Source organism: Falco naumanni, chromosome 13 (assembly GCF_017639655.2).
Source record: "Falco naumanni isolate bFalNau1 chromosome 13, bFalNau1.pat, whole genome shotgun sequence".
Classification (NCBI taxonomy): domain Eukaryota; kingdom Metazoa; phylum Chordata; class Aves; order Falconiformes; family Falconidae; genus Falco; species Falco naumanni.
This window is the reverse complement of record NC_054066.1, coordinates 15,386,653-15,405,315: the sequence shown is the minus strand read 5'-3', so window position 1 is coordinate 15,405,315 and position 18,663 is coordinate 15,386,653. Positions and strand designations below refer to the sequence as shown.

Genomic DNA, 18,663 nt, shown 5'->3' with positions numbered 1-18,663 from the left:
GCTAATTATCCCAGAAAATATTTTTCTGTTGTTGGTGTCAAAACAATAGAAAGGATTCTCTCAATTTTTGAGAGTTTGGTGATGTTTATTTTCAGCACATATAGGTCAGGTTGAGTGGGCACTGTAAACTTTGTATATGAAAGTATTAAGCTTCTTAATAAGGGGCATATGCATATCAGCATTCTGAACTGGAGGTGCAACAGTGACTACTGGTTTAACTCCTGCAAACAAACAGGTTTACCTGCTAAGCTGACAAAAAGGTGCTTTTAAGGTATGTATAAACTGTTAAAGATACCCTTTAGAAGGGGAATTTTCAACTCATAGTGTTTTTAGTAAATAAACCTGTTTGCCTCAAAGTACTGTGCAAACAATTTTTCTGGCAATTTAGAAACATGCAGGAACAAGAAGTACTTTTTTTTTTTTTTTTTTTTTTTTGGGTGCTTTCTCAAAATTGGCTTGGATGGTCACCTGATACTTCAGGGAGCAAGAACCGCAAAGCCAAGGAGAGCTTCATGGGTGTGCTGATGGATGCAGCTTGCACCAGACAGTAATTGTATTGAAACTAGTGTTCAAATTTCAGTTACATTATAGAAAATGGTTATAAAATTACTAGTGCTGGAGCAAGGAATCATTACAGCCATTACGTAAGAGCTCTCTATTAGTAAGAGGTAATCCTAAACCAGCATTCAAGCTTCTTTACAGAGACTGATTTTGGAATTATGTGTATTCTTTCAAGACCATGCAGACTAAGATTATGCAGAGCAGAGATTAAAATAAATTTATTCGATTTAAATAATTCTGATGCTGAAAAGCATCTTTTCTTTTTTCTTTTGGATTGTATTAAGCATCCTGGAAGTGTACCGGTTCAGGCTTCTGGGGAAGAGGGATCTACACTAGTGTCCCATAGCTTGACTGGTATCTGCAGTGATACTACTTAAGGGACATATTCTGTCTGAAGAAATAGAAAAGTTACTGTAGTCTTTTCCCCTTTGGTTTGGCAGTCTGAACAGCTGACACATTTGTCAAGTTAGACCTTCACTTAGTCATTTCTTTAAAAGCTCCAGGTCTTGCTACTGATGAGATTGCTGTTTCCTAACCTGTCTTGTATTGATGATGTAGGTGAACACATGGATTGATGAAACGGGTACGATGTGTGTTCAGTCAAGAATAGTTGGCAAGTGCTGAACAGAAGCAGCATTCAGTTTCTGGAAGTGCTGTAGTGTGGTTTTTTGATGCTGCATAGCTCTTGCTTCTCTGTCCGATATTCATACTGCTCGAGGAGACTTGGAAGTAGGGGCTGTCTTATTTTATGGTAACAAAATCAGTCTTGCTCACTAATTAAAGATCGTAATGATGTTGATATTTTTATTGAGCACATGGGAGCCATGCATGAAGATGGGTTATTGCCAAGTAAATGTTCAAACAAAGCTTGAAATAAAGGCAAATCACTTTATGTAGTGTTTTCATAAGGATGAAACTGGTCAGCTTTTACTGGTAACACTTCTGAGTAAACACAAATTTTTAAAACTTTTGAATTGGTTTCTTTAGATTGTTCTATCTAAAACTGTCATTTTAACATTTGTATAGCATCAGGAGGAAGCAATCCTGTGCAAGAAGTAAATTTAGTTCCCCCCCCCCCCCCTATATTTAGTGAATGCTGATGTGTTTTTGGCTATCTATGTGGTGGCAGTAGATGAAGCCCTGGCACTGTGTGTATCTTGCAATCCCAGTTCAAAAATTGTTGCTTTGTGTAAACCAGCATGGAAACAGTGGGCTCTGACTGTAGGAGCTCAAGCTTGTATGTGTTGACACAACATACAGACTGATAAAATTGGGAGGGAGTATTGATTGATAGTTAGGGAGTTAAGGCCATATTCTTCTTATCAATGACATAGTTGTGTTAATAAATTGGGTTTTGTGTTTTGAAAGCCAACCTTCAATGTGAAACAGCAATAGTTAAATAAATGGGGGATATGCCTCTTCAGAGCTGAAAAGCAGGTTTCCAAATATTCTCTTGTTCTGTATGTTCCTTGATAACGTATTATAAATTTGTATTTTGGAAAGCTTTATGTTCACAAATGTGTATTTAAGAAGGCCTTGAGTACCAATAATAGTACAAGTAGAACAAGCGAAATCTTCATTACAGTTAAATCTCTGGATTTACTCAGCAAAATATATGAGGATATATTTTAATTCTACAAGCTTAAGAGTTGTATTTTTAAGCTTGTGGGCAGCAAGATGTGTACAAAAAAATAACAAAAAAGTTCCATCTTTGTATAAAGATGAAGACAGTTTTGCAGTGTAACCAATTTATTTGTTTCCAGCTGCAAATATATGGCTGAAAGATTTGGATGTTTTCTGTAGTCTTCATCAACAGTGTAGATGTAATTGCCTGAAGTTACTTAAGCTTTCTCTTCTTTACTGATGGAATCTTTTGTAGATGTGTAGTCTATATCTTTCTCTTATTGATTCTTCTATGCCCATGGCACATTAGTTCTTATATTTTCTGCATCACAAAAAGCTATTTCTGCAGCATTCAAGAATTGCTTTTAGCTCTGAGTTTATTTGTTGTCATGAAATTGCCATGCATTTGACTTGTGTATAATTTTAGTGAGAAATTATATTATTACAGTGCGATTAGAGGCGTGGAAGTAAGATCTGTTGATTTGTGCTGCATAGAAAAGGTTGTTTTGTGGGATAGGAACATTTTTGTGTTTGGTAAGACACAGCACTCTTGACTGTGTTCTGTCCCCTTACACATTTTTTTCTTTTTTCATGTGTGGTGTTTCAGTATGTGTTCAGTTGTGCTTTGCCCTATTTCTTTGGACGAGAGGCTGTGTACTGTGATCCCCAGCCAGCTGAAGGAAAATAAAGGGGTTTTAGGTTCTTCCATCATTCATCCAGTTCTACTTAGGGCTACCGTTGGATTTGAATGTTTTTGACAGAAAAACTTAACATGACTTAAAGAAGGTGTATTCTTTTTTTGTTGTTGGGTCTTTATAGCCTTTGTTACTTTTTCCATGATGATTAAGCAGGGTGTTAGTGATTGCTGCATTTGCATGCAGAAGTTGACCTACTGTGGGCAGTGACATCTAAGGCTATTTGGTGAAAAAATGTAGGTCATGGCATGTGGTGGAAATAAAGCTATACTTATTACTGTGGAAATTCGGTCATCTGCAGTCCTTATTCTACCTGTTCTACCAAGAAAGAGGTCCTCATGCAAATGAAGTGTATTTTGAGATTTACTGTGGGTTGTTACACACTTTTCTCCAGACATCTTGCTTTAGTTTTGGTTTCATCAATCTGCACATTTACATAAATTTACTGTCTCAGTGTAGTTCATGAAGTTACTAGTTTGAGCTGTATGTGTGGATGCCAGTTTTACACTACATTAAACTTTATGCCTCAAGGGGAGCTTATCAGGTGAACCAGATGAAGTAAAAGGGAGAGGACAGAAGGCTGCTATGGGTGTAAACTTAGGTGAACAGTCACATTCATAAAGAGGGTGTACCTAAAAAGTCTTCTCTTGGAAGTACTAAATGCTTTTTTACAATACTGTTAAGTACAATTAAAACCAGAAGTGATGTCTAACATTATTTCATTGAAGCTTTTTGCAGAGGTTTGTTAGTTTATGGTACAAGAGCAGAGAAATCACAGAGAGCGTGTTTTTTATCAAATTTCGTAATGCAATTTGTTGACATATAGAAATACATTGAAATCCTGCAGGGACCATTGTACTTTTAAAAAAGGAAATAAAGTTTGAATCCTTATGAGGCTTGATTGAAACACAAACCAAAACCCAAACAAACCATTTTAAAAGTAGTTCTGTGTCTTAGACTTGTTAGCACACAATAAAGAACACAAATCTTAAGGAGGCGGTGAATTCAGTTTCCTTCAGTTCTGAGGAAAAAAGCTTTTTTGTCTTCAATTTGTTTTAAGTGGTCACATGTACAGTTGCTTAAAATGCTCTGCTGAGAGTTCCTCAACCAAATTGATGCGTAGCCTGGATTATTCATGATTTCCTAGAGATAAGTGGGGGTGGGAAGCAGCTTCTGATTTCATCGTATGTCAAAGGTGGAGAGTACTTATGTATTTCTGTAGCTGTGCTAGTATTGTTTTTGGTAGACCTGTATGAATTTTACTCAGCAGTTAGAAAACTTGTGGTGTTTTTCTTTTTCTTTTTTTTTTTTTTTTAACATGTGTCAAATAACCTTGAACGTTTAATATTTGAAAACGAGGATTAAATATCCCATAGCCATTCATTTTGTGGTCTGCTGACACTTCCTTGGAAAAGCTAGTGCAAACTGCAGATCAGCAAATTCCCTGCTGTTAAGCTTACAACTTCCCTGGTTTTATAATTACGCACAGCTGATTTTAAAATGAGTTTTCACATGCTCATTGGTGCAGTGCGAAAGCACCTTGCAGGAAGCATTGGGTTTATCTCCATCGGGCCGTGTAACGAGTCCCTTGCTGCAACATCTCGCCCCTCCCCTAAGCAGCCAGCACACTGAGCAGAGTGGCTCTGCTGGAGTTGCTTCTGTTTTCATGGAGGAGATAGCAGCCCTTGCACTGCAGCAGGTGGAGCTGCCTTGGTGGATCTAACCCTGGGCTCTGGCTGAGAGGATCTGGGTATTACTTTGGGCTGTGAGACAGTTGTCACTTCAAGCTGATGCTAACGTAATTAAATGTAAAGCTGACTCGAAAATTTGAAAAATGGACACAGGATTTTTTCTTTGCTCTTTTTTTAAGATCTGGTTTCTAACGTGAAGCAAATTTTTTCTGAAGGATTCAACCTATTTATATAAAGGCTTATTTTTGAACACTATGGACCTAGATTAAATGTCAAAGACAGGCAGCAAGCAGCGCTTACAGAGGCATTTTTCTGGAATCTCAGTCACGGATCGATTGAAGTGCACAGGGTCTGAAAAAATGTCTCCTAGCATAAAAAACTTGGATTGTTTTTCTCCGATGCTATGCCACTGTAAAGTAGCATGTACCAACAACACAATATCTTTAATGTTTGGATGTAAGGTGGGTCTATAGAAGGACTTTCCTAGAAATGTAAGCTGCATTTAATGAATGATTGCCATTATGTCTAATGCAACTGTACCTTGAATTTCTGATTAAATAGTGTGTATTTTGTTCCATGCCTTACTCTGTTATCGGAGCTCTTGGTGATTGTGACAGAAGTAATGAATTATCATGCCTGCTGCTTAAAGATCCCTTTGAACAACATTTGGAATTTACTGAACACTGCATGTAAAATGTCGTCATTCTTCATTAATCAGCATTAATCATCATGTAATCAGTTTATTGCACTTGACTTTCATTTTCTTCAGCTGTAGAGAATTAAATACACAGGAGACTTGCACTGAGATGCAGGGCTGGAAATGCCTCCTGACATCATATTGATGGAAGCAATTGTTAGTGGCAGGTTTGGGTTTAACAGTACCCTCGGGCATTTAGTCATTTTAGGACTACATCAACTGTTTAGGTTTCAGAGTAATAAAACATGTATAATTTGGTAATCCTGACAATAGTAAACAGAATATGTTGTGTAGTGTCAAAAATGCCTTTTTCAGTAAAATTAACATGAAATCTGAAGGATATGAATAGCACACCAAGTACTGGGAGGCCCCTTTAAAATTAAAGGGATATGTATGTGGAGTTACTTTTGAGACAGAGATTCAGAAATCTTTCTCTCCAAAACTTATTTTGCATATTTGGTGTTTCCAAGTATCAATGTTTATTTTTGACAAAAAAAAATTAACTATATTTTATAAACTGGGAACAGTTGTGCATATACACATATGTACATATGTGCGATGCATTTTTAGATAAATGTATCTCTCAAAATGCTGACGTTGAATAAATGTCAACCAGGTTGGGAGGGAGGAGTCTAAATTTTCATGGATCTTTTGATAGTGTGAGTGATTTGTTATGAAACTTAGTTGAATGCTTTATTTCCAGGAGAGAAGAATTTGCCTTGCTTTGAATCTACTTACCTTTCATGTGTCCAAAGCATTTTTCAATTGAAAATATCGATATATTTATTGATGCAATTTGGAAACTATTTGCTATAAAATTCAGATTTCTTTCCTCCTTTTTGTGAAACTGCACATCCCTTTTTTATGACATTCTCATGTTTAAATAATAAGCTTGGGAAGAAAGCCGTAGAAGGAAAATGACTATTTTGATTTTAATTTTGCCAGAACAGAGATGCTGTTCACTTTAAGACCAAACTAAAAATATCTAGCAAATATCCAGAATCCACTTTAGGCGTTTTGTGTCGGATCTGAGCGATGGCGGCATTTTCTACTGGACTGGCGTGTCAGCGGCGCTTTTTGTCTGTCTGAATGCATTAAGGACTCCTTACCTTGCCCTAGTTCAGCCAGCCTGGCCCCGGGGGAAGCCTTCCTGGGGGGGCTGGGGGGCAGCTGGAGGTGCAGGAGGAGGGTGGTTCCGCACCTCGTACAGCGCACAGTTGGCAGAATTCTTTATTACTGGTTTTATTCATGTCGTTTTGGCTGTATGCGAGTAGGAAGTGTGTCTTGCAGACTGACAGTTTAGTAAGCGCAATTAATTTGGTAGTGTTGTATTTTAAAATACCTTAGACTATCTATCTATGCACAGGCTTTAGTTATCTTGAAATGAAAATGTGTATTGCTGTTAATACAGAGTAGATACTCTATACTATCAGCATCCCAAACAAACAGAAGGATTTATGGTTAAATAGTTGTGACCCTCTGGTAGTGCAGAGAGATTTTGCACTAGGCAGGTGTCAGTCTCTCAAGAAAGATTGCAGGGTTGTATCACATTAAAAATAAAATACTCTGAGAAGATAGCCTTTGAATACTGAAAAAGTCAGTATTTAAATGACAGTGTGAAACAGTAGTACAGGATTACCTGTTCTTTACATAAAGAAATGATCCCTCACACACAAGTAATTCTGTGAAATACAATGTTTTCGTTACTGTTTCCTTTACTGTTTTCTGACCACATATGAAAAGAACATTCACAGTCTGACTGTTCCTTCTTTGGTCTCTTTTCCTTGGCATACTGGAAGAGTTGAACTTCTTCACTATGAGTATTTTTGGTGTTTTTGTTAAATGTTTATGTGTATCTTACATTGTTTGTATTGTTTCTGGATATCCATAACCTAAAGTATTACATAAGTACTTCCATTTAACACTAGATGTGCATTTTGACATATAATGGAACACTGTGACCTAAATAAATATGTTATAAACAGTTTTATTCAAGATACAATGTCAAACTGAAACTGGTCAAGGGGGGTGAAATTGAAATGCCTTATGTTTTTGTCTTAGCTCTAGCTATTAAAAGCAAACTTGGTGCTTTTGAGTAACTGCTTCGTTCTCAAAGTACTGAACTTGTGTTTAAAAATCCCAAGATCATAAAACCTGTTCTAATATTTCAAATCATCTAGCTTATTGTATCTTGAGGCCTAAACTGAAAATACTACTGAATGTCCTATCCCATGATAAGTGCAGAAGTTCTGAAAATACAGAACCACATATCTTCTCTTAAATTACGGCAGTTTCTTTGTCCGCCACAGGCTTTCAGCTTTTCAGTGTGTACTGCTGTTCACCTGCAAAGAGGCTTTATTTGGCTTTCATAGTCTTCCTGGGTTTTACAGACAAAAAATTTGCAAGTTAACTTCAGTTCTGTAATAGGGGAGCATACCTTTTGTCTTGTGTCTTTCTCTCTTTCTGTATGAAGAGAGCACAATGATTTTTCCTAAACTTTAGCTTTTGGTTTAGCACTTTAACTGGACTATAGGGAAGACTTGTACGTAAAGTGTTAGCATCTTAATATACTTACTGTTTGAATTACATTCATTTTAGCAAGATCATACAAAATTTGGTTGTATTGTTGCTTGTGTTGTTAAGAGTCGTTAGAGCTTGTTTTCTGCTGAATGGTACCTGGATGTCAGAGATGTAAAGGTTGGTTTTTTGTTTTTTTTTTGGAAGGAAGGCTGTGGTTATTTAGATTCTTCTGTCCATCTGCTTTTGACATACTGCATCCTAGTCCTTTTATGCAGGAGTGGAGGTGTTGAATGTCAAATAGTGTTTCTCAACATCTTCAGTTGCTGGAGGGGTCTTTTGAAGGGTCCTTTCAGATTTAGTTTAACTCTTAAACTGGAGCAGTGACTGAACAAGGACAAGTATTTAAACTTTGAGGGTCAGATGCAAATGGTCTAAAGCCACTTTGTTTTATCATGCTGCTGTTCATACAGCATCAGAGAGGGTTGGGCCCAGTAAGCTTCTATACATTTATTGAATTAGAAAGATTAGACTTACTAAAATCCTCACTTAATGTCTTTCAAAGCATGGGTTGGCCTTGTACAGTAAAAATTAAAACTTATCCAGGACAGACTGTATCAGCCAGGCTGCATGCTTTTCTGTGTTTCGTTTGTAGTTTTTGTTGTTTGAAGTGTGCACTAACCTGGGAGTGTATTGCTGTGTGGGTAGGGAGGGTTAAAATCTGGAGGAGAAAGGAAGTGAGTATAAGAAGGTAAACTTCTGAACCTTTTCAATGTTTTGTTTTTTTAAGCACTCTTTCACTTTTTTATGTTAAAGCTGTTCTAGCACAGAGTTCTGTTTTCCTTTTGTGTAGAGAAGATACATTACTGTGCTTTCACGTTTGTTTTCACTTAAGACAGTGGGTTATGTGTATGTCTAATATGAATTGGATTTTGATACACATGCCATTTGGAAGAGAACTGTAGTTACCGCTTTCTTGCGTTTTGTTATTAAATTCTCTGGTAGTTAAGGGCATTCTTGCTTAATTGATTTTTTTTTGTCCATGAACATGACATTCTATATGGCTTGAATCTCTGGAATAACAGAGTTGCATAGTGCTGTGGGTATGGGTCACCGTTTTAGGGCATGGGAATATTTAAGTATTCTTTAAATAATTCCTGTTCACTTCTGTTTCAGTAAGGTTTCTCATAAGAATCTTTTAAAAAAATATAAAACCACAACTTAATTGTCTCTAGGAGGTAGATTATGTATGACTCTGAAATATCATCTTTTAAAAATTTAGGTAAGAGATTAGGCAGACTAAAGTGAACCTTTTTTAGAATGAACTTCCTAAAGATTTTCTCTGCTTTTTCTGTGAACAGGTGATCTATATTGTGAAAAAGTGCTATAAAATGTCCAGAAAATCCTTGTTTGTCCTGTACGTTGCTGCAGATACTTTGTTCATCCTTATTTTTGTTCAACTCTGTTATGCCTGGGAATTGAAGTAAGGGGGGTTGTGGGACTAAACAACTGACATGAATAAATTCACTGCGGTGAATTTGGACCGTCTTCTTGTGTCATGTAAGCTAGCACTGGTTTATTTTAAGTAAATGGATTTTTCAGTATTTTACACCAGTAAATAATTTAGTCTGAAGTGTTTAGTGACAGTTCAAAATTCTTTGAAGGTGTAATCTAGCCTGAAGAAATCTTGTTAACTATGTTGCATCAGAAGAGAAATATTGTCAGTTTTGGCACACCTGTATACCTGCAACTGAATTCTTTGAGGCAATATCTCTGTCAGAAGTATATGTTGAATGTCTAGCACTTGGTTGCTTTGGACTTTATGATTATAAATTATACAGCAGTCCATAAACCTTCTTAAAAAATAGTTAAATTGTTTGTCTAATAGTTAATTGAGTGCTGGGAAACTTCTGAGAGATGTGGCCGAGGCAGTCGGTCTGCAGGTTCAGAGTGGCTTTGCCACACCTGCCTTTTTTGCTTCCCTTTGATCTGTCTTGCCCATTGCTTGGCTGGCCCTTCTAAACTAGGGTCTCCTTAGAGCCTGGATTTGGGAGCAAGATTGGGTTCTCCTGCTTGTAAGCAGAGAAATGGTTTTCTGCTAGTGACTAGGAAGGATGTTGGTGCAACTCACACCTGCTTTGTTCCCTGGTATGCCAGCGCTGCTGCATGTCTCATCTTGTGAGCTGCTTTAGGGAATTAAAGAAAACTTAATCTTGCTGGAAGAGGGAGCAAACGTTCTGCTGGATTAGCTTGCTGAGCTTGCTTGCCATCTGAAGTCAGATGTGTACTAGCAGCAAGGGAAAGGGACATATAGTTGTACAGCTTGGCCAAGAGAGAGTGAATGGGTCCTGCTCCTTTGGCCAGTAGCTGCCCTTTGAGTGAGCTAGGCTGTATTGTAAATGGTATCTTTGGACTCTGATGGAGGTTGAGTTGCATGGGATTGCACTTCATATGTAGCAGCAGAATTAACTTGACATGAAACAGTTGACTGAGTTCTTGTTCAAGGGATGGCAGCTCCTGGGAGAGGAGAGGAACAGGCAGTTTTGAATAGTGGCTGTTTGACCGTGCCGAATCCCTCGAATGCACAACCTCAGTCAAGATGCATATTATTTCAGAGGTGATGCTCCATAGTAAAGTAATACAAAATATTTCCACTTATATGGAGAATTAGCTGTTACAAGATACAGTATTTTGCTTTACTTGAAGCACTTTGCTCAAAAGTAATTTCTGCAAAGGGCAAAGATAGCGTGGTACCTTGCCAAATAGGAAGTATTGTAGATACATTTTCATGCACTTTGTGTCCTTGTCTTCTGTTAGGTCTTTGAAACATTGTTCTGTATTTCAGTTAGTGTATTTTAAACATTAATTCTGGGGAGTGGGTTTGGTAGTTTTAAGTTTGACTTTATTATCTGCAAAATATTTCCAATCTTGAATATTGCATCAAAATCCAATTAGCAGTTCACATTCAAGATTTTGATTGAAAAGCTTATAGCCCTTGTCAGTGCCTTGTATGGGAGAGGATCCTTTACCACAACAATTCTTTCATTTTTAATCTACATAATGACATACTGATCTACTAGAACTTCAGACACTATGTTATTACAAGTACTGATACATTGTAGAATATAAACATACCTTTCTTAGTGAAATCTAGAGCCTGTTTATGCTTAGGCATGTCCAAATACCTGTTTCTAGTAAGTGTGTCTGGTTTCAGGAAAAAATCAAAGTAATTCTATGCTTTGCCTAAAGGTATTGACTGTTCTGTAAATGAAGTTAATTTTGATTGATCCATGACTTTTTTTTTTTTTAGTAATAAAACTGGAATCCACTTCTAGCTTTCTACAGGGTCTTTTTTGTCTGAGATGATCTGGGAACTTCATCCTCTTTCAGGTCCCATTTTTGTGTATTTCATAGTCAAATAAAAGCTTGAGACTGGGCAGGAACATTTTGGATCACAAGTCTAGCCAAATACCTTCACCAGCAGAGCAGGCTCCTTTAAGCTAGCAGAATTCCTACCTTGTCTGATGTTGCAAGACATTTTCTGTGCTTCTTGAAGCTTTAGTATTTGTTTTCTCTGATTTGTAATGTGAACTTATTTATGCTCTGATAATATTCGCTTGTATTTTTGGTCAACACTGTTGTTTAAATGATAATTCTTTCGTGTTTCTGATGGCTTCTCTAGAGAGTTAATGTCAACTCCATTCAGAGTTTTGTTCTGATAAGTTAAAAACAAGTCAGTTTCAAAAGGTAGATGAATGGCAGGAGTCTGAGGCTGAGCAATCTAGCATTTCACTGCTGCAGGGGAAGGAAGGAAAAAGAACTTTTATCTTCTGCTAGTAATGAGCTATTAAGTTGGCTTGGTCATCTCATGAAACTTCTCTGTTTAAGTTTTGAAAAATAAGGGCTTTTGAGAAACCATTGGCATTTTTCACAACTATCACATTAACCAGCTCTCCCTTGCCATCCAGTTAAGGAGGAGGTATGGAAGTGTTTGGAGGTTGACTGTTGTAATAATGGAAGTCTTAATGCTCTTTGCTTTCCTCTTTGGAATTATTTCTTCTGCCTTGTGCTTCTCTGCTAATCATTGGTAGAGACAATACACTTGCATTGCTTCTACTTTATGATACTTCAAAAGCAATTTCTCTCAAATAGTCAAAGTTGATCTCATATGGTCTCAACAATGAAGGGCTGAATAGAGTAGGGTGAATAAAGTTTTTTTATTTATTTTATTTTAAAGTACAAAATTCAGAGTTATAACTGCAAAGATCTCTGACATCTCATCGGTTGCTGGCTAAAAAATACTGCACCTTTAGTGTCTGCCTGTATGTGTGGGTATGGGCTTGTTGCTGCTGTTTTGGGGTTTGGAGGCAGGGGTGGGGATGGTGTACTGTAGGGCAGGCTGTGACTGGGTACAACGGGCGATGGAAATGTAAAGCTGCAAGTTGTTCCTTCGAAGTAAGGGAACTTAGCTTGTCTCCCAGAGAACTCTAGTGTTGGCAGAACGATGTAGAACAGGGAAGAGAAGAGCAAACAAATCCTTCCTCTTTCAACATGAGTCAGCTGCCCCATTGAACGCTTTTTTTTTTTATTGGCAAAACTGCAGTATTGCCTGTAAACAGTAAGTCTACAGAAGACAGAATAGGTGGATGTATAGCTTGCTTCCAAAAGAGAAAGATCCTGTTCTGATTTTCTGCCTCCTTTTGCACTCTGATGTTGATTGAGCTCCTGCCTGAATCGGGGTCAGTAATCCAGTACACATCTAACCCTGCAAAGGAGAAGAAAGGGGGCAATTTTCTCTTCATTTGCGTGCCAGAACCAAAGAATGGAAGGGGATGTGGTACCTTACCCCAGGTTTGGGAGACAGGGAAGTGTTAGATATTCCTGTTGTTAGGGGTTTACCCGTCTTATTTGACGTGCCTAGAGACTGTTCTGGAGGATAAGCAAAAAAATAAGTCTGTCTGTAAGACAGGCACAGAGTTGGGTGGGCAGGAAACAAATGGGTTGACCATTACAGGAACTGGTAACTGATGGATCGTTTCCAGTACTTCTTGTAGTTTATCCTGCAGACTTTATAACTTCGTAATATTGCAGGACTTTTCTGTGAAGATCATGGATCTTTGTGGTAGTCTGAAATCACACTTTTTGTAACTGTTAAAAGGGTTAGTTATTATGTGCTGTTTATCAGGTGCTGCCTTATAGACAAATGGGTTACTTCCAGTGACCTACTGGATTGCAAGGTATAAATGACTTAACAAGAAGATGGCTATCTCTGACTTAAACTGTAGTACGTAGGTCTTAGAATTTTGTTAGAAGATGCTTCCGTAGGTTTTTCTATCCTAAATATTTCAATAATAGGAGTGTCTTTTTCCAAGTTTAAAATGATTCCCTGTTTAGAAGGTTTTTCTGTGCTTTTAATGATGTGACGTGCTTTCCTTGTAAAATAGTAACAGCTCTATTTGTACACCAGAGTATAGCAGTAGTGTGTGAAAGTAAATGTGGTTATAACATGTGGGGATGTTTCTTACTGACACAGTAAACCCTGCTGGAAAAAAGTTATGGACTTCAGCTGTAGTTTTAACTGTCAATAAAAATGCATGGGCTACCTGGAGTGCCTCAGAACTGGCTGGGACTGCCAAGGTGAAACTGGGTGAGGCTTATATTGAAGTGTTTGTCATGTGAGCCCCGGTTAGCTCTGCAGCTGGGAGGTGTGGGATAAGCAGTTAACTCTGCAGTCCACATAACATATGAATACTATATATGCTCCTGACATCATTAATAGCTTTTAGTAGGGTGGATACTGCACAGTGACTAGAATGTATCCCTGGTGGCGAAGTAATAGGTTCTGTTTTTTTAAATTGAATGCAAATTAATAAGACCGAGCCTGCATAGTGTCTTGTGTTTCTTTTGAAGACTTGTTGGGGAAGCTTCATCTGTCTAGTAGCAAAACCACATTTTATTGTTTCGTAATGAAGTTGGTGGTGAATTGCTATATTGATACCCCAGTATAAAAGCTGAAATTGTAGCTGAGAAAAACACATGTCTTTGGCAGATGGGGAAAAAAGATTTTGAAGATTATAGTTTTCAAAGGCAGAACAAGGTAATAAATCCAGTTGGCACTGAGTTTATGCTATTAGTGAATAGTGTAGTATGAAAAAATGTTGGTAAGAAAAAAAAACTAGTAAAGGGAAAAGTTCTTTGGAAGAGGGTTTGGGGATATGTTACTGTATGCAAATAAGCAAAAGAAAATTAGTTAAATTTGTGGTAGTTCTAGGTGAGACTGAAAAGGCTGGCACACTTTTGGACAGGATCAGTCTTAAACTGGAAATACTAATTAAAACTTTTATATCTAGATTTTATTGCCTTGAAGTCAGCAGGGTCAGAACAATAACTATTTTTGCTTGACCTAGGTTTTCTGGATGATCTTTTCATATTTTTTTGGTGGACTGATCTTTCTCTATAATGGTTTCTTTCAGAAATACCGCTACCAGGATGAAGATACACCTCCACAGGAGCACAGCTCTCCACACATTACCAGTGAGGTCACGGGTCCAGAGCTGGTTCATGTATCAGAGAAGAATCTGTCACAGATTGAGAATGTCCATGGATTTGTTTCCCATTCTCATATTTCACCAGTAAAGGTAGGCATTTTTAAAGTTATAGTAAGAATGAACTGTCCTGATATACTACTCAGGGATATAATTTTGTGGGGGAAAAAAATGCATGAGATAAACCCACTTCTGTTATTTCATCTAACTGCTCATTTCTAAAATTCATTTTGTAGATGTTAAGGCATTGACTTAGTTCCACATGGTCTGACTAAATATGTGTGATGGTAAAGTTCCTAGATAACAAATGTAGGTAATTTAAGGTCCCAGGTGTAGTTTTGAGGGGCACTATAGTTACTGCTTCAGTTATGTTTTGGGTTTTCTATCAGGATCCTTTAGAATCGATTCTGAGTGTGTTTCTAGTGAGTATTTTAATTGGGGACCTATGTGGAAACGTAATAAGCCAAATGTAATGTATGCCTCTGGAGTTTCTCCGGATAAAGCACCATTATTCTCAAGACAGGTCCAGTAACTTCAAGACAGATTTAAAACGTTAGAGGAAAAACTGAGTGTGAGGTTGTGGAGGGGTTTGTAGCAGACAGGTTTTATTTACTGGGTTAGTAGGGAGATATAGCTTAATAATTTTCTGAATAGCATAAGATTTTAGTGTGCCAGACTAAATGCTATTTTCTGTAACACCTCGGAATCTTTATTACTTATTTTGAGGAAAAAATGGAGAAGTTATTTTATACTGGTGAGTATTTGGGCTTTAGAATGATCTTACATTGTGATTGGCAGTGTATTGTAACAAGTCACACTATATTTTAAGAAAAAAGCTGTTTTGAAACTAGTCATATTCTCAGGTGTTTTTTTTATGAAGAAAAATGTTGAACGTATCAGCTCCTTATAATTGATTTGTAGGGATTCTATAGAGTAAGCAACTGTAGTGAATGTGTTTGTGTTCCAGCTTTTTTAAGATTTTTTTTTTAAAAAAATGTGTATGTTGGTGTTGAGCACCATTATTTATTTCTACCTAAACTCCATAATGAACTGTAGCTCCTGTTTCCATAGTCTTCAGGAGCTGGACAAGCTGAATTCTTTTGAGCCTTAATGAATAAGCTTTTCAAAGCAGGCTACATTAAACTCTGGAGAGCCTTCTAAGAGTAATAATATGACAAATCTTTCATGTTGAGAATGACTGGAACCTCAGTCTTCTGTTGCTTATGAAGGTAGACACACAGTAACAAATCTTCACATGTCTAATTATATGAACTTCTTGATATTCAGAAAATAATACGATACATTTTGTGTGTCACCATTAGAAATAAAAAAAAAAATCCTCTGCCTCTGGGGATGTAAGGTCAACTCTTGTTTGTTCACAAGCTTTTCCTAATTCATAGCTCAGTTAGTCTTGCATTTCAGAAAAAAGGCCAAGAGGCAAAGTGTAAAACTATCTGTAACAAGTGATCAAGTAGAATGTGTTTCAGAATCCAGAAACTCATAGAAATAAAAAATAAAATTCTGGAATGGCTGCATGAGACTGAAGATTTGTTTCTTGGAACCGACTAGGCGTTACTTCATTGTACTTGAGACTGTTCGAAGGGCTGTCATTACCTTGGTTTCCTCCTGGCTGCCTGGATCTAAGGGAAACCCAACTACTCAGAATAGTTCCTGTGTTTGACTTTGTTTCAGATTATTTTTGCAAATAGCCAACTACAGAAATATAGAAGTGAGCATTTGGTATTGGCAACATTAACGTTCCATGGAAGATGACTTAATTTCTTACTTTCTACAGGAGCGTGAGTGATCTCTACCTTACAGAGATCCTACCAGGCAGTCTCCACAAAGAACTGAGGCTTGTGTTTGGAGGGTTTTATGGGAACCTTAATTGCCTGTTTTAATTGAGTTTTGTCTAACTACTGTAACTTTCTGTAAAGATACTGATGTAAAACTCTTCTGAGTTTTACAGGAATAGATATGAATGATTATACACTGCCTTCTTCTGCTCAGATATGATCTAAGCTGAAAATATTTTAGTTTTCTTGATGTGTTGAATATACAATTCTGCTGCACTGTTCTGGAAGAAAGAAACCATGTTTCATTTAAACTATTGTGGAAATAGAGATAAGCAGCGTGTAGGTATAATTACAAAATATGGTGAGGCCTTTTCAAAATACTGTATATCTTAGGTCTCTGAGGAGGTTTACTATTTTCTTTCTCAACTTGTAAGTGCTGGGAAATGGCCACTTGATGGGAAAGAATGTGTGTAAGGAGTATCATCGTGCAACTCATTACCATATATTTGGTTATTTTCAGGTGACTATTAATTTCAAACCATTGTGTGGTAGAACATTTGAAATTTCTGAGCTTTGTTCATCTGACAGGTGGTCAGTTGTTTACCAGCATTTTGTGGAACTTTGAGTTCTGATGGGAAGTTGGGTGCTGGCTTGCTTCTCTCCTGAAGAAATTAACTTCTTTGCATAAATTATTTACAATCACAGTCTGAGGCCTTAACGTATTTGGAGTGAGGGGTGCACCCATAGTTTCATAGGTCCTGAGTGTCTTTATGGGACCTTTTAGTGTAAAATGCCTTTGAGATCGCAAAATTTCTTTTCAGTCAGGAGATAGTTTGCTAAAGTTACTGGAATAAATGCTGTTAAAATTTGGTCTTGAGTATGTCAGGAAAAGAAAGGTTGCTAAATGTGTTGTTAGCATAGCAGGTCCTCTCTTCTTTTGGCCTGATGATCTGCAAGACATTCATTGTTTTGGCATAGCTCATGCTGAAGATCAATTTGGCAACAACAGCTCTGAGTTAAGAGCACTTTGTGTAATTTATTCGGTAGGTTGGCTTGATGCACTGTGTAGCGAGACCAGGGCTTGGCTAATATACAGTATCTTGATTAGCTGTTCAGTAGTACATTTGCTTAAGGAAACTAAATGTAATAGATGTTGTTGTGTTTATTACACTAATAAAATATTAATATAAGATTTAAAAAATATAAATATTAAATACACTTAAAATTGCAAAGACAGAGTTATTAGTTTGAAGAACAAATGTAGGCAGCAGTGAGGGGAGTAGAATCAGATTTTGAGGAATATCTTCTATAGCAAGCCCTCTGCAGTCTAGAGCAATAATATAGAACATGAGTAGAAGATAGTGAAGAAGTGAGATGCCTAGTTTTAACTAGTTTACATTTTTTTCCTCAATAAAAGCTTTCAAATTTTCTAGGACTTGAAGCAGCTTTTGCAATTTGCTTGAACAGACGGATGGTTTTCAAAGAGCAGCTTTCCATGACTGAAAAAACAAATGTGTATCCCAAATTTTTAGAGGATGAGCATGTGACTCCTACTTAGCAAATATTCCACATTAAGTACTATAGTAACTCAAGGTGCTTTTACCTTTTTGACAGAGAGGTGGGCTACCTCAGATCCAGGTTGAGTTAAGCTATTGCATGTTTGCAATTAGCATGAAATAACTGATACTAGCTGTACTGATGTAAAGTTTAAATGTGAGGCAGGGATGACAGTTTTTTTTTTTTGTTAGGGTGAAGTCCTTCAGTTTAAGAAGAAACAGAAGAAACATATACTTTGTATGTCTTGAGTGTCAAGGATGCAAACTTGACCCAGGACGTTTCGTGTCCGCTGTTCCCTATTTAATATTGTGTGAAGTGGAACTCTAAAATTCTGTAAAACAGCTTCCCCCCCCCCAGTGTTTCATGGTAGAGAATCATGACGAGATAGTGAAAATGGTCAGACTTCAAATCCTTGACAAATATTCTGTCCCAAACATTTGAAAGAATATTTTCAAGGAGGTAAGCAGATAGTACCAGAATTTCTTCAGTGTGAGGCTTCCAGGTTTCCCATAGAAACTTGTGATTACAACGCAAGGTTCCTTGAGTTATGAAATAAAGTGAGATCAAGTTGAATTGCCTTTGATGTAATTGAAGAAATACGTTGCTACCAAGGTTGTCCACTAGATGGTGATGCTACAGAAGGATTTATTTCAATTACAAAACTGAATTTACTTTCCCTATCATACCTTCAGATTGACATTTTTTAATTTAACATTTGTTTTTATTAAATAGCTCCAACCAAGTGAAACCTGTTATAGATATGATACCAAACAAGTTTTTAAACGTTGGAGTGGAAGTTGGAGTTTTCTACCACGGAAAAAAGCTTTGAGTAATAGATTATTAAAAGACTTCAAAATAATGGGTCATGATATTGTAAGACAAAAAATAATCTATCCTAAATCACAATACTTCCCTTTCATACACAGATTATTTTAAATGACAAACATCTTATTTATAGCTCCGTATTTATGATGTAACATG

At 37.0% G+C, this 18,663-nt stretch overlaps 1 protein-coding gene across 18 annotated transcripts in view; it reads left to right on the top strand.

Annotated features, from left to right (window-relative positions):
- Positions 1–18,663, top strand: part of DLG1 (discs large MAGUK scaffold protein 1) — a 163,198-nt gene that overhangs the window by 42,544 nt on the left and 101,991 nt on the right. For 14 of the 18 annotated variants that reach the window (XM_040612672.1, XM_040612668.1, XM_040612663.1 and 11 more), the window contains exon 4: positions 14,258–14,422. In XM_040612672.1, coding sequence (XP_040468606.1) covers positions 14,258–14,422 — 165 coding nt within the window. Of the gene's footprint in view, positions 1–4,582; positions 5,032–14,257; positions 14,423–18,663 lie in introns of those variants that run through there. The other 4 variants (XM_040612678.1, XM_040612674.1, XM_040612673.1 and 1 more) reach the window with 3 other exon arrangements.